Source organism: Haematobia irritans, chromosome 1 (assembly GCF_050003625.1).
Source record: "Haematobia irritans isolate KBUSLIRL chromosome 1, ASM5000362v1, whole genome shotgun sequence".
Lineage (NCBI taxonomy): Eukaryota > Metazoa > Arthropoda > Insecta > Diptera > Muscidae > Haematobia > Haematobia irritans.
This window is the reverse complement of record NC_134397.1, coordinates 56,367,686-56,383,019: the sequence shown is the minus strand read 5'-3', so window position 1 is coordinate 56,383,019 and position 15,334 is coordinate 56,367,686. Positions and strand designations below refer to the sequence as shown.

Genomic DNA, 15,334 nt, shown 5'->3' with positions numbered 1-15,334 from the left:
TAAGATACGTTGCCATCGGCAAGCTTTACCGCAAGCCAAGTAATTCAATTGTGGATGACAGTGTTTAGAAGAAGTTTCCATGGTGCAGGGTACATAAGCTTCGGTCTGGCCGAACTTACGGCCGTATATACTTGTTTATCATAAAGATATTAGGAGCAGTCGACCCAAGCACGTTGTCGGCCAAACAAAGCAATTCCTTAAAATGAGCGCAAGGAATTCTTGAAGCTGGACAAAGTGTACGATTGCCGGATGAACTGTCATCTTCCAAATGGGATCAAAGATCGTTTGCCTCAGTTGCAAAGAATAGTTTTGTGCTGACTATTGTCAAGAGGGCAGGCAGTGTACGCTTTGGTCCCAAAGCACAAGTGGGGGAAAATTGAGAATGCTTTGTCTGGCGTCTACTCACAGGTGCTGGAAAAGTTTCCTGGCCCAAATCCTCGACCCCAAGACGTTGGTTGGTATCATAGACGATTCAAATTAAATCGCATTTGAGGACCAAGATGATTGTTTTAAAGCTGCTTTTGTACCATTTGTTGAAGTTTGGGGAGTACCTGCCGTAGAGTTAGTCTAGAAGAAAGACATATCTTCTAGACCTAAAACACCATGCATGGATACCTGCAAACCTTCCTGGTCGTGAATCTATTTTAAATAGACTGAAACAATACAATCCAGATCTTCCAACCGATGATTGCAAGGTTGGGATGAAGTGGATGGACCAAGACACAATGCGGTGTTTTTTTTTGTTTTTGAACATTAAGTCTTTGTCACATCTAGCAAAATATCTGGGCCGTTTATGTTACGGCTTTCATTATATCCAAGTGAAGGTGTACTAAAACGATCAGCCAAAGGATTCCGAAATGGACCAGCTTCTTTCTGAATCAGAAATGAGCTAACCTTCTTGCGAAGTTGAGGGAGATACTAAAACTGCAGGCATGGACGGACACCGAGAGGTGGTGTCTACTGCCTCAAAATTCACCAAAGTTGAATCGAGGGTTATTGCAATAAAAACCTTTGACTCTAAGTTCCTTAACTCGAAAACAGCCAGAGACTGCCGCAAATCTCTCAACGAGATGGCTGAGCCGTACAATATTTACCTAATATGGGTGCCGAATATACCGGAACTGCGAAGCGTATGAGTCAGCAAGCATAGGAACTACCTTACATATTCCATGGGAACTAGAATCTGTTGGTATGCCTCTGGCTACCTGCAAGCTTATACTGTGTGAGAAGGCTTTAGGATGGCAAATGTCCAATGGGAAAATTGCAAAGGTTGTAGCGACACCAAGCAAATATGGCTCCATCTAAACATAAACCGCACACCAGATATGCTAGTGTTCTCAAGACGTCAGATATCACTCCTGATAACGGGTCGCACGCTAACCCCCCGCATGGCTCCCGTGTGATGAAGATCACACTACGACCGCCTGTAACTATGCAACGAAAATTTTTTATAGTAGAAATCCGCGCTAATCCAAAGTAGTAAGAAGTAATTTACGAAGAAAGGTTAATTTGTATCTACTTTGAAAATGTGTTTTCATAATTCTATGGGTCTTGACACAATTCATTCGTATGTACGTAGGTTGTCAATATTGTGCCACATTTTATTGTCAATGAGACCTTTTGTGCCACTATTAACGGTGAGTTTGCCTCTTGATCTGTAAGCTCATAATCGATTAGGCGAGAGTATTACGACAAAGCTTACAGTTACCCCCGAAAGCCATTGGTTTTAATGTATTCGCCCCTTTTAACCTTCACGATTTAATTCTTATCCAATTACCAAATAAGTTTTTCCTTAACAATTCCTAAATTTTAGTTCTTTTGCCCCTTAAATGTTTAAACAATTCTCTACCATGACGTCGTGTCTTGGCCACACACACATATCAATCAAGTACGTTATTAACTTGTCCAATTATTTGAAAAGCACCTATCGTTTTAATCTGGCTATCATATAACCGATGTCAGAGGCAAACCTTTTTGGTGCAGCCACAGGAACAATGGCATCATACAAAAACAAACAGAAAGACACTAATCCATCACACCGGCAATTACTAATACCACTGGGTAAACAATGTTCCTCCTGACATAGAATTGTAGGGAATGAAAAAGAATGAAGAAAATAAAACTAATTTGACGGAACTTGAGTATTGTGGTTGATGCGGATCTAAAGCAACGGATGAATATGAAAATGACACTTGTCTCAGCAAGTTGTCATCAGCATTCACCCTTCTATTCAGAAGCCTTATGCTGTGTTTGCCCTACAGATACCGATGACATCATAGAATTTAATCAACAATTGCAAGGATATTTTCTTTAGTCTAATCTGGTCATGTGAGTCACTGATATGATATTACCATAGACCAAGAAAATATAGAGACATACCTTGATAATTCACCATGGTTTTGTTTATTTGCAGTGCGCAGTCATTCCACTCAATTGCGCAGTCAAGTGACTCAATTTCTTTTTGGAAAACGAGAATAACCGTATAAATTAGTCAATTTGCATTACAAAAAAGGTGTGGATGAACAGTATTTTATAAACTTTCACAATATTTGGTGTTTCAACGAGAGAACAAAGGAAAGAAAACAAATTAAAACCAAATTAAAAAATCACTCAATTGCAGACGAGAAAGAGCCATCTACGGTGTGCAGACAAACTACAGCGCTGTGAATTCACTTGAGATGTCTATACCTTCCTTGGTCTATGATATTACATGGAAAAAAATTTACGAAAATTCTAAAAGAAAATCATATAAAACTAAAATATGGAATAATTTTTTTTTAATATTATATAAATATAAAACTTGCGGCAGATACTCCAACATTTCAGACACCCAAGAACAAGCGAAGTGTACCCAGCCCAGCAGAGACAATCACTGTCAAGAAAATAAAGCTTTGTACATAAAGTTTGCGAACGCGAAAGGGGAGAAACCAAAGGGGAAACCACGACCAAAGGGGTCAAGGGAACGCTCCGATGCCGTCGTTATAAAGTCCTATGACGTTTTAAAGCCCTGTGAGAAATTTGAGGTATAAGGTGAATCCAAGTAAAGCAGAGAGGTGGCAGTTCAAACCGTTCGGAAGACTAAGGCTACCTCCATTCTCTTAGTGGGTGAAAAAGGGGGAGACAAAGAACCCTTCTGATTGTACGATTTACGGCCCTATATCTCACTCCCGACAGCCGATGCAAATACGCTTCTTAAGCAGACAAGGATTTTAATGGGATGTGACAACTGTCACATGAGGTGCAAAGAAACGAAAAATACAGTTTCCGTTGCTTTGAATCGGACACATGCTATGGGACTGCAAAGCACTAGACAGACAGGAACGAAGTGTTGACAACTACGAGAATAAATAAAGCGTCGAAAATAAAGTTTTCGGGCGCGAAAGGGAATGAACCTAAGTGGAAACCACTACCAAAGGGTCCAAGCGAACGGGCACACTGAACGATACGGCCGTTGTACAGACCATCAAGACGAACACCACAATAGAGTTTCAAGATCTGGATGTACTCACGACAGAAGAAGAAGTAGAATAGTCTAAAAGGAAAATGAAAAATACCCTTAATGAAGGCATGACTGTACGACTTACGGCGATAAATTTCAGAGAACTAAAGAGAGTCTTTGTCTCACTCTCGGCAGCCGATGCAAATATGAACAATGGAGCCAAGGGAACGTTCCGATGCCGTCGTTTCTAAACCCTGTGACGGACACAATTATGCGGACGTTTTCAGAGGTTTGAGGGATAAGTTAAATCCAAAGGAAGCAGATGTGGCAGTTCAAACCGTTCGGAGGTCTAAATCTGATTCCATTCTCTTAGAGATGGGATCACGGGTAAACCGAAGGTTAAGGCCGTTGTAAGCTCATCAAGACGAACTCCACAATAGAGTTTCAAGACCTGGATGCACTCACGGCAGAAGAAGAAATAAGGGAGTCTATTAGTAAGCTCATCAAGACGAACTCCACAATAGAGTTTCAAGACCTGGATGCACTCACGACAGAAGAAGAAATAAGGGAGTCTATTAGTAAGCTCATCAAGACGAACTTCACAATAGAGTTCCAAGACCTGGATGCACTCACGACAGAAGAAGAAATAAGGGAGTCTATTAGGAAAGTGACAAAGACGCCTAAAGAAGACATTAGAAGAACCAACTATCGTGTGAAGTGCACAGAGGACGTCAAACGCTGTTTCCATTGCTTTGAATCGGGACACATGCAATGGGACTGCAAAGGACCAGACAGGGAAGGAATGGGTCTCTGCATAAAATGTGGAAGGATGGGCCACAAGATCAAGGAATGCAAGAACGCCATTCAATGTTGCATTTGCTCTAAAAGCGAGGGCAAAGCAACAGATCGGAACGGAAATAGACGGAAGCCCGGCATGTGCTTCCGTAGCTAAAATAAAAATAAAAATTAGTGAAGTTCTTATAAGAAAACATGCACAGAGTAAAGATGGCATACGCTGCCCTGTCCCAGATTGTGAAAGAGATTTTGTTATTATCAGTTAGCAAAATAGTAGCATGACAAACGGGGTTTGGCACGAAGACGAGACTGGAACAGCTCCAATATGGTCTCCAACTTATAGGCCATCCATAAAGGATAAAGGTCGCAGCAATGTCTTCGTTTGGGTGCAGATTTCGAATTACACGACTGTAAGCTACTATCTAACTCCTATTGATAGCATCGCTCGCTTCCAGGCAAAGTTAAATGATATCGAGGGCTTTTCATGACTCAGACACTGCAGTCTGGTTATTGCGGGGGGAATAGAATTCACGAGCGATTGAGCTGAGAATGAGAACTACAGATCCAAGAGGAAGGACGTTTCTAGATAAGCTCGCAAGGATAGGCATGACTGTAGCGAATATAGGCACTACAGCCACATTCGGGCGACTCGACGGTGAGGGCATCATTCCGGATAGTACTTTTGTGCCTGAGGTCATTAATCCGAGAATAAGGTAATGGAAAGTACTAGAGACATACCTAGGAAGCGACCACCAATACATCTCTTTCCGACTGCAAGGTGTTGCTACACGATGAAGAGAAACTCGCGAGACTTCCAGGAAGAGATAAGATCAGACCCTTAGGGACTAGGATACAAAATAGTTATGCAGAATCGCAGCACGTATACCTGCAAAATGGACTAGAATAAAGTGCGAAAATGAAAACTTTATTTCCAAGAGATCAGAGGAGAAGAGTACGAAACAGAAGAACTCACAAACAGCTCTGTCTTTACAACAGAAGAACTGCAAAATACCACCAAGACTCCCTGTCCAGACAGCATACCCGTAGAGGTCATTAAAAAGATAGCATCCACGCGACCCGACACCCTACTTACTATGTTGCCTAATAGAAATTATCTGCCCTAAAGTGTAGAAAGAACAAAGATTAGTTGCCATCCATTGTACATGCTGGACACAGATGGAAAAATTTTCGGACGGCTCATCACAACAGGCTATTGACGAGGCTATCAGGACTGTTGGGTTCTGTTCGCAAGACAGACCTAGGAGCCCTTAAGAAAGTATCAGATGCAGTACAGGCGGCACAACGGGACAGTCACGCTTAAAGATCTATCATTCTATTGGCGAACGCTTTCAACATCCTAAAATGGGCAGACGTAATATGCACCCTAGAGACGATATTTCACAAACCATAATATTTAACGAGAATATTGAAAGACTCTCTTAAAGACTGAGATTTCATATATGACACCATACAGGATCCAAGAAGGCTCAATCCTCAGACCATATCTCTGGAATGCAACATACGTCGACGTAAACTTCTCTAAACCATGATACGTGTGAAAGACATACGCATGTATGTCATGCAAAAGGCCGAACTGCTGCTACTAACAAGATAGCATCTGTCTCTAGGAATAGACATGAACATAGACGACATTGTAATCCCAATAAAGCAGTCAATCAAATACTTGGGAGTGAGACTGGATCAAAACTAACGACGACTGAGTGGGGTAATCTCAATTGGAGGAGGTCCTCTTCCAAGCAGAAAAAGGATACTTATGGAGATGATTAATAGTATACTCCCCTATGGTTGTGAGATCTGGACGTCAACCATACAGAGACAAACTAGAGCGAAAAAGCTGCTTTCAGTACAGAGAACGGCAGCCCAGAGAATCACTTCAGCATGCGGCACAATATCATTGGGGCAGCATTAGTAATAGCAGGAACGATCACAATAGACCTCTAGGGAGAAATAAGGTTACTAATGCATATGAGTAACACCATACTCCTCTATGGATTTGAGATCAGGGCGTCAACCCTTCAGATACGAACTAAACGGAAAAAGCTGCTTTCAGTACTGATAACGGCAATCTTCAGAATCACTGCAGCATATCGCACATTATCAGGGTAACGATCCCAATAGATGTCCAGGCAATAGAGAGGAAAAAGGTGATCGAGGCCAAATAGAATGGTGCGGCAAACTTGATACCGATCATTCAACAAAAGACCATCACTGTGGTGCAATGGTTAGAATGTCCGCCTTCGTGGGTTCAATCCCAGTTTCGCCGGAACACCAAAAAGTTTTTCAGCGGTGGATTATCCCATCGCTCAGTAATGCTGGTGAAATTTCTTAGCGTTTCAAAGCTTCTCTAAATGGTTTCACCGCAATGTGGATCGCCGTTCAGATTCGGCAATAAAAAGGAGGTCCCTTGTCATGGAGCTAACATAGTATCGGGCAGTATTCAGTGATAAGAGTGAAGTTCAACACTGTGGTATCACAATGGATCGGGCTGCCACTATACCTAACCTAATAAAAGACCAGTGATAAATGGAAGGAGCGACTCCTTTCGAACTTATTTGTACCGTATGGAGTAATGCAGGAAACTGCATTTATGAGGAAGCAGAAGTCACAGATGATGGAGGAACATACATTGGTTAGATGTAGCTGGAGGGTTAAAGATGAAATCGGGCATGCCTCTCCATGAAACATAATCCTGGGAGGCGTTTAGTAGACCACTTTCTTCGCAAGAAAACAAAAAATTTACATGGACGCGGAGCATACATTCTTTAAATTAAGCCGATGAGCTGAAGGCGGAGAGCGTTTACGATGAAATTGGGCATGCCTCTCCGAGAAACATAATCCTGTAAGGCGTTTTGTAGAACACGTTCTCAGTGACAAAAAGGTTGACATGGAAGCGACGACATGATAATTGTAAGCTATAGTCTGGACTAAAAGGAGAAGGTCACGGACCACATGGGGGTCCACCTCGAAGTAATGAGAAAGCGGTTCCGAGGTTGTAATTATACCATGAGGGAAGAGAGAAGGATTTTTAGCCGGTATCGTCGATTACGATGGAGTCCGGGTTGACGTATTGTCGGGTGTATAAATCATCTTCCTACCAAAATAAAATAAAATCCACTAACTCCACATAATATTTACTCCATGCTCATTTCGACATGTTTTTTTTTCCCTTATAACTATAAAATTATAGTTTTATATTACAAAAGACATTTAATTTTTGTCAGTGTAAGTAGGCAAACAAATTGCAGCGGTTACCATGACGATATGGTTTCCTCGGCTTTATTATTTTTGGGATTTTACAGACAACATTTTGTTTTTTTTCTCTGCTTGGCACATTACTTCAATGTTGATAGGCTTCGAATGGACAGGGTCGTAGCCAAGAGGAGGGAATGTACTCAAACCCCTTGAAAATATAATTCCAACACCTAAAATATTAATCCGTTTATAGAAATCCAAGGCCACTAGAATACCCTTTAAATATACTTTTAGCCCTTTAACCCTTCCCAAAAATGTGGGCCACCTACGCTTTGTATGCATTGCATGATTTAAGGACATCAGCGTGTTTAGACCTTAAGTTTCTTTGACCTTTGGCCATTATTATGGAATGTTGTACAACGCCAACAATGTTTATTTTAAGCCAAGAAATAAACACACAAAAATACTTTTTTGTGTGAATGCCTCAATTAAAGTTTACATTTTGTTTTCTTTTTTGTTTCTCTTTGCAGTGAATAAAATTTAACGTTACGAAAATGCCGAATACCGGTGGTGGAGGCTACGAAGAAGTAGCCGCCGCTAGACGTGGTCGTTTTCGTGTCACCTCAACTCCTCAAGGACCACCAGAAACAACATTAGGGCGATTTCGTCTAATGCCAACATGTGAGTATATAAAGAAACACGCGAACTTTAATTCTCCACCTCATAGGTGAGGGGAGCGTAATGGATCCGTTTTCATGGTTAGAGAATTTTTTTAAATTGTAGCCAAATAATGAGAAAATATTTTTATAATTATTGCGATATTAAAAAAAAAAAAGCTACTAAGGGTATTTTTTTTTTGTATACAAACTGAATTCAAGCTGTATTTGAATAAACGGGTGTTGATTTCAAACACTGTAATACAATTTTTGGGATGATAGAAACTGTAATTAATAACAAAAATATGTATTAGAAAGAGGTCTATGAAACAATTCACTGTGTTACTTAGTGCCATACTTTTTGCCACTGAATTCCTTATTTTGTTATCAGATCCGAAACGGATCTAATAACCGAGATTGACTGTCAACTCTGTGTTTGCCACACAAGGCGATGGGCACCAAATAGACTAGATACAATAATCGAAGGATGCAATAAGGTTTTGACGGAAATGGGAAATAGAAACTCGACATAAACAACGGTTCACTGGTGGAATGATGATCCAAGAATTAAAAAGAAGCTGCTTAGAACGAAGTCGAATATACACAAGAGTACGACGCAGAGGATCGTCTAAACAAGAGCACGATGAGTACTCTCCATAAAAGCAGTAAGAAACGCCATAAATAAATAACAAGAAAATCAATGGGAGGAACTCCGAAATGACATCAACCAAGACGCTTGGAGTTTGAGTTATAAAATCGTAATGAAGAAATTGAACATTGCAAGGAACCCGGTACAAGGACTGGATGGTGAAACTATGGAAAACACAGTGAGTAGGGATGCGACCCTACAGAAGGCGATGCTACAAATTTCACTCCATTCACGAAGGAAGAGCTTAAGTTAAGCCAATGGAATCCTTCTTATACAGTCTTATCAAGCCAAGGCTAGAAGAAGCAATCCAGAAAAGAGGAGGAAGAGCTTAAGCTAGGTGGTTTCAAGGTAAAAATAGCAAGGTTCCTAGTCCTGACGGGAGGAAGGGAAGATAACATAACATCGGCCATAAAATTCTTCTTTGCATGTACAATTCGTGTATAGCTGAGGGAATATTTCCCGAGACCTGGAAAGAGCAGAAACTAGTACTGAAAAGGAGACCCATGCAAAGACTTCTTCCTACAGTCTTATCAGTCTAGCGGCCCATAGGGGTAAACGTCAAAGACCTGTCGTACTACTGGCAACCCTAGACGCAACAAAATCGATTAACAATCTCAGATGGGAGGACGTTTCAAAAGCATTGGCTCGTAGGTTAGGTGGCAGCTCGATGTATCAGGCTCACTTAGTTCATTGTGAGACCACATTGGTGAACTTCTCTCTTATCACTGAGTGCTGCCCGATTCCATGTTAAGCTCAATGACAAGGGACCTCCTTTTTATAGCCGAGTCCGAGCGGCGTTCCACATTGCAGTGAAACCACTTAGAGAAGCTTTGAAACCCTCAGAAATATCACCAGCATTACTGAGGTGGGATAATCCACCGCTGAAAACTTTTTGGTGTTCGGTCGAAGCAAGAATCGAACCCACGACCTTGTGTATGCAAGGCGGGCATGCTAACCATTGCACCACGGTGGCTCCCATTAGGTTTAGTGGTAGCCCGAGGCTAACTTAGACATTCAGTCGAGTTCTTTTTATAGCCGAGTCACATTGCGGGGAAACCACTTAGAGAGACTGTGGAATACTCAGAAATATCACCAACTCTACTGAGAAGGGATAATCCGCCACCGAAAAACTTTTTGGTATTTGGTCGAAACTGGGATTGAACCAATAACCCTGTGTGTAAAAGGCGGGCATGCTAACCCTTGGACCAAGGTGGATCTCAGCCTACCTTATGCGAATAATAAGAAGCTATCTAAAAGATAGAGTATTGATGTTTAATACCGACGAAGTATCTAGAAGAGTTGAAATCGCATCCGGCCCTTCCCAGGGATCAAACGTGGAACCCGATCTGTGGAATATTAGCTGTGACGAGATCTCCAGATTTGAGATGCCAGTAGACACTTTTTTGGTTGGATACGCCGACGATATCGTAGCGGTAATACAAGTGCGAACTACCATTGAGGCACACCGTAAAGTTATAACGAAGATATGTAAGTAGACGATGTAGTTGTGAACTTGGGCGGTCCGCTCCTAAAATAGAGAAAGCTCCTGATGGAAGCCTGTTACTGTGTTCTACTTTACGGAAGCGAGATATCGACAGAATCTGATAGAAAAAATGACGACAGACGAATAGCACGTTTCAAAAGCATTGGCTCGTATCTTCGAGATCCCAGATTAGGTTTAGTGGCAGCCTGATATTTCAGGCTCCAGTCCTTTTTATATTGCCGAGTCTGAACGGCGTTCCAAATTGTGGGTAAACCACTTAGAGAAGCTTTGAATCACTCAGAAATGTCACCAGCACTACTGAGAAGGGATAATCCAACCCCGAAAAAAAAATTTTGGTGGTTGATCGAAACTGGGATTGAACCAATAACTCTGTTTGTAAAAGGCGGGCATGCTAACCCTTGGACCACGGTGGATTTCAGCCTACCTTATGCGAATAATAAGAAGCTATCTAAAAGATGGAGTATTGATGTCTAATACCGACGAAGTAACTAGAAGAGTTGAAATCACATCCGGCTCTTCCCAGGGATCAATCCTGGACCCCGATCTGTGGAATATTAGCTGTGACGAGATCTCCAGATGTAAGATGCCAGTAGACACTTTTTTGGTTGGATACGCCGACGATATCGTAGCGGTAATACAAGCGCGAACCACAAATAGAGGCACACCGTAAAGTTACAACGAAGATATGTAAGTAGACGATGTAGTTGTGAACTTGGGCGGTCCGCTCCTAAAATAGAGAAAGCTCCTGATGGAAGCCTGTTACAGTGTTCTACTTTACGGAAGCGAGATATGGACAGACAGATAGAAAAAATGACGGCAGGCGAATAGCACTGAAACGCCATCGCAAAAGGATTTGCCAAGTCATATTGAGAAAGAAGAAGTTCGGCCTAGATAACACACGGGTTGCATATACAATAGAGTGAAGCGACAAGTACTAACGATGATCAACTTGCAGGTCGACGGCATCGTTATTAAAACGAAGGACGCTATAACGACTAGATATAAAAGCAAATAGACCATGCAGCTAAGAAAGCAATGCAGATAACGCAACAAACTCAGCAAACTAATGGCGAACTTGGTGGTCCGTTGCCAAAACAGCGAAAGCTCCTGTTGGAAGCCTGTAATAGTGTTCTACTTTACGGTAGTGAGATAGGGCAGAATCTGATAGAAAAAGTGAGGGCAGACCAACAGCACTGAAATTCAATCGCAAAGTATTGCAAAGTCATATTGAGAAAGAAGAAGATCGATAACACACGGGTTGCACACACAATAGGGTGAGGCGATAAATACCAAAAAGACTTTTCTGGTTATGCGTCTTACAGACTATAAGGTTTTTCCGGACGGAATGTCTGGGTTTGTAAAGAATCTTACAGTGTGTCCAATCGATTATCGATTATGCCTTCGGATTTAACTTATAATGTGGCCAATATATGGGATATGTTCGACACGACCACAGTCGTCCGGATAAACTTATAGCCTGAAAGGCGCATAAAAAAGCAATGCAGATAACGTAACAAATCAACAGACTTATGGCGAACTTGGGCGGTCCGCTTGCAAAAATCGAAAGCTCCTGATGGAAGCCTGTAACAATGTTCCACTTTACAAAAGCGAGTTGTTGATTGAATCTGATACGAAACTTTACGGCTGAAGAACAGCACTGAAACGCCATCGCAAGGTCTTGCGGAAGATACTAGCATCCACTAACTCCGCTCCAGGTTTCATTAAAACATCGGAGGGCAATTGGACAACGCCCAGTGTGAAGACGATGGAGGTACTATTGGACACACATTTTCCTGGAAATCAGACGGTTGAACCATGTTCTGGCGGTGCCACAGTGGCTCAGCGGTCATTTCCTATCTAGGAAATTGTATCGGAATCTAGAATAAAATGAGCGATTCAAATCCACCGGATTGGCCATTCAAATCCCCTGGACCTGATGGAATTATTTAGGCGGAGTTACAAGCAGTGACTGAAAGAATTATCCCCTGGCCGACGGTGATATATAAAGGATGTATAAACTTAGCATATATTCCAGAAAAGTGGAGGGAAACAAAAGTCGTTTTCATACCGAAAGCGGAAAAAGCCTCTCACTCGAGTGCGAAGGATTTCCGACCAATCAGCTTATCCTCATTCCTACTTAAGACTCTGGAGAGGATGATAAACATTTATCTTAGAACTAGCGTCGATTCAAGTTTGCTCTCGAAACGATAGCATGCATACTCGAAGGGCAGATCTACTGAGACCGCTTTGCATGATCTAGTCGAGCTCGATATTAAATGGGCTGGCAACTCTGTATGTTGATCCAGGTATACTTAGGCAGCTAGACGAACTGCTAATGAGGAGACGTATTTCGGCCACACTAAGGCAAGCTAACATACAAAGGTATGCGAACAGAGGCACTCCCCAAGGAGGAGTTCTATCACTTCTTCTTTGGAATGTTGCCATAAACAACCTTCTGGTTTCCCTAGAAAAAGAAAGGATAAAAGTGCTGGCATACGCAGACGATGTGGCTTTGGCAGTAAGGGAAAATTCCCATCCACAATCAGAGATGTTATACAGAGAGCCCTCCGGATGACTGAGAAATGGCCCAAAGAGAAGGGTCTTGGAGTAAATCCTGCGAAGACAGAATTGGTCATGTACTGCAAAGATCGGAAAACTCCCACGGTTAAGCCCATATCCTTAGGGGGTATTGAAATTCCCTTTGGTGAGTGTGCAAAATACCTTGGCGTTATTCTGGACAGGAAGCTTAACTTTAAGCTTAATATTGAAGAAAGAGCGAGAAAAGCCACGATAGCTTTGTACTCGCGCAAAAAGGCAATAGGAAAAAAGTGGGGACTAAAACAGAAAATTGTGTATTGGCCATACACGGCAGTGATTAGACCTATAATGCTATATGGTGTTGTAGTCTGGTGGCCGGCACTTCAGCAACCGACAGGTTTAGATAAAGTTCAGCGTATGGCGTGCTTGTGTATCTCAGGCGCATTCAGTAAGACAGGAACAGATTCCCTTAATGTCATGCTGCATCTATTGCCTTTAGACATTTTGGCCAAACAGTCGGCTGCAACAACGGCTGTGTGGTTGCGCGAGCTATCGCTGTGGTCGAAAAAAATGTACGGTGACAGTTCGGTCCTCAAAATAATGCCTAACGTAGCGGATTACACTCTGGCGAAACCACTTTACGACAAAAAGTTTGAAACTCTAATTCCCAACAGTGAGGCGTGGTGTACACAGACCCCGGGGAATAAAAGATATATAGATTTCTACACTGATGGCTTCAAATTGGATGGACAAGTGGGTTTCGGAGTATATTCTAAAGATCTGGAATTTCGAATAGCGAAAAGATTACCTCATCACTGTAGTGCTTTTCAGGCAAAAAGAGAGGTGGCGAATTTGCTGAGAAGTAATGATCCAAAAAATGTTGGCATTAATATATACTCAAACAGTCAACCTGCAATAAAATCCTTGGACTCTGTGTTCCTTAACTCGAAAACGGCCATCAACTGCCGCAAATCTCTCAACAAGATGGCTGAGCTGTACAATATTCACCTTATATGGGTGCCTGGCCATAGGAAAATACCGGAGAACTGTCAAGCAGATGAGTTAGCAAGGCTAGGAACTTCCTTACATATTCCAGGGGAACTAGAATCTGTTGGTATGTCTTTGGCTACCTGTAAGCTCTTACTGCGTGAGAAGGCTGTCACGATGGCAAATGTTCGATGGGAGAATTGCAAGGGCTGTAATGACACCAAGCAAATATGGCCCCATTTAAACTTGAACCGCTAACTAGATATGCTAGTGTTCTCAATACGTCAGATATCACTTCTAATATCTGCTATAATGGGTCGCTGCCTGATAGGCGAATTCGCAATAACTATTGGTGCGAAGTATAATGACTACTGTATGAGCTGTCATGATGCGAAGGAAAAAGGAATCAATTAAACACCTCTTGTGTGAGTGTCCTGCATTTTGTGTAAGGCGTAAGCGAATTTTAGGGGCATATAGCTTTAGATTACTGGTGGACCTGGAAAACGTTAACTTAAGCAGTCTGTTAATGTTTTTGGAACAATCTGGTTGGTTCAACAAAAGAAAATAATAGTGAAGGTTCAGTGGTTAAAACTAGAAGTGCCCATATGTAATAGGTACTTTTAGTTAAATGTGGTATCACAATGGACTCAATAGACTAAGTGAGCCTTAAACTTAATCGAGCTGCCACTTTAACCTAACCTAGATAACACACGGGTTGCACACACAATAGGGTGTGAAGAAGGGGCCACGAAAAGAGATGCACACACTGAAAGACTATGGACTGGACGTAGAGACAGCAGATGAAATGGTCAAATCCATACATGGGGGATCCCCTCGAAGTAATGAGGAAACGGTACCACAATTCACTCAAAGGAATAACACGTACGTAATGACCAGAGAGGCATAGCTTTGGCAGAGCAGATAGATGACTCCACATTTTGCACGGTGATCGAAGAGGCCCCCACGAGAATTATGGGTGACTGCAGCAGTTCGCCAGATTTATCCTTAGCATCGCCTGGTCTGATAAATGACGTTTCCTGACAACCCGTCATTTCATTGGGTTCAGACCACCTCCCCATAATTCTCACCATTAACCAACCCTCCGATTCCATAACCTCTGAACGCCGGACGTTCATAAACCAAAAGAAAGCCAACTGGGAAGGCTTCAGAGAATATATAGATCGCCGCTTCAGTGAGCTCCCTTCCCCCTCTCATGTTCATGTTGCCCAGAGGGTGTTCCGGGACATCATCAACGCTGCAGCCGTTCGCTTCATTCCAGCTGGTCGAATTACCCAAGTGAGGCCTAACTTTCCAGCTGAAGTGGCGGGACTCGCAGACGAGCGTGATGAACGCCGTCGTGATAACCCTGCTGACCGTTGAATCAGGGAACTGAATCTAGAGATTAGTAAGATAGTCGACGAGCACAAGCGGAACACATGGTTAGAGCACCTGAAGCACTGTAACCTAGGCACAGGAACAGGTAGATTGTGGTCAACAGTGAGAGCCCTCTCGAACCCCGCACAAGGGATGACAGGATTTCAGTCATCTTTGGC

At 42.3% G+C, this 15,334-nt stretch overlaps 1 protein-coding gene across 2 annotated transcripts in view; it reads left to right on the top strand.

Annotated features, from left to right (window-relative positions):
* The window catches only part of SNF4Agamma (SNF4/AMP-activated protein kinase gamma subunit), a 514,590-nt gene that overhangs the window by 61,531 nt on the left and 437,725 nt on the right, over nt 1-15,334 (top strand). For both annotated transcript variants that reach the window (XM_075290408.1, XM_075290409.1), the window contains exon 2: nt 7,978-8,128. In XM_075290408.1, the coding sequence (XP_075146523.1) occupies nt 8,002-8,128 (127 nt within the window). In that variant the 5' untranslated portion in view covers nt 7,978-8,001. The remainder of the gene's footprint in view (nt 1-7,977; nt 8,129-15,334) is intronic.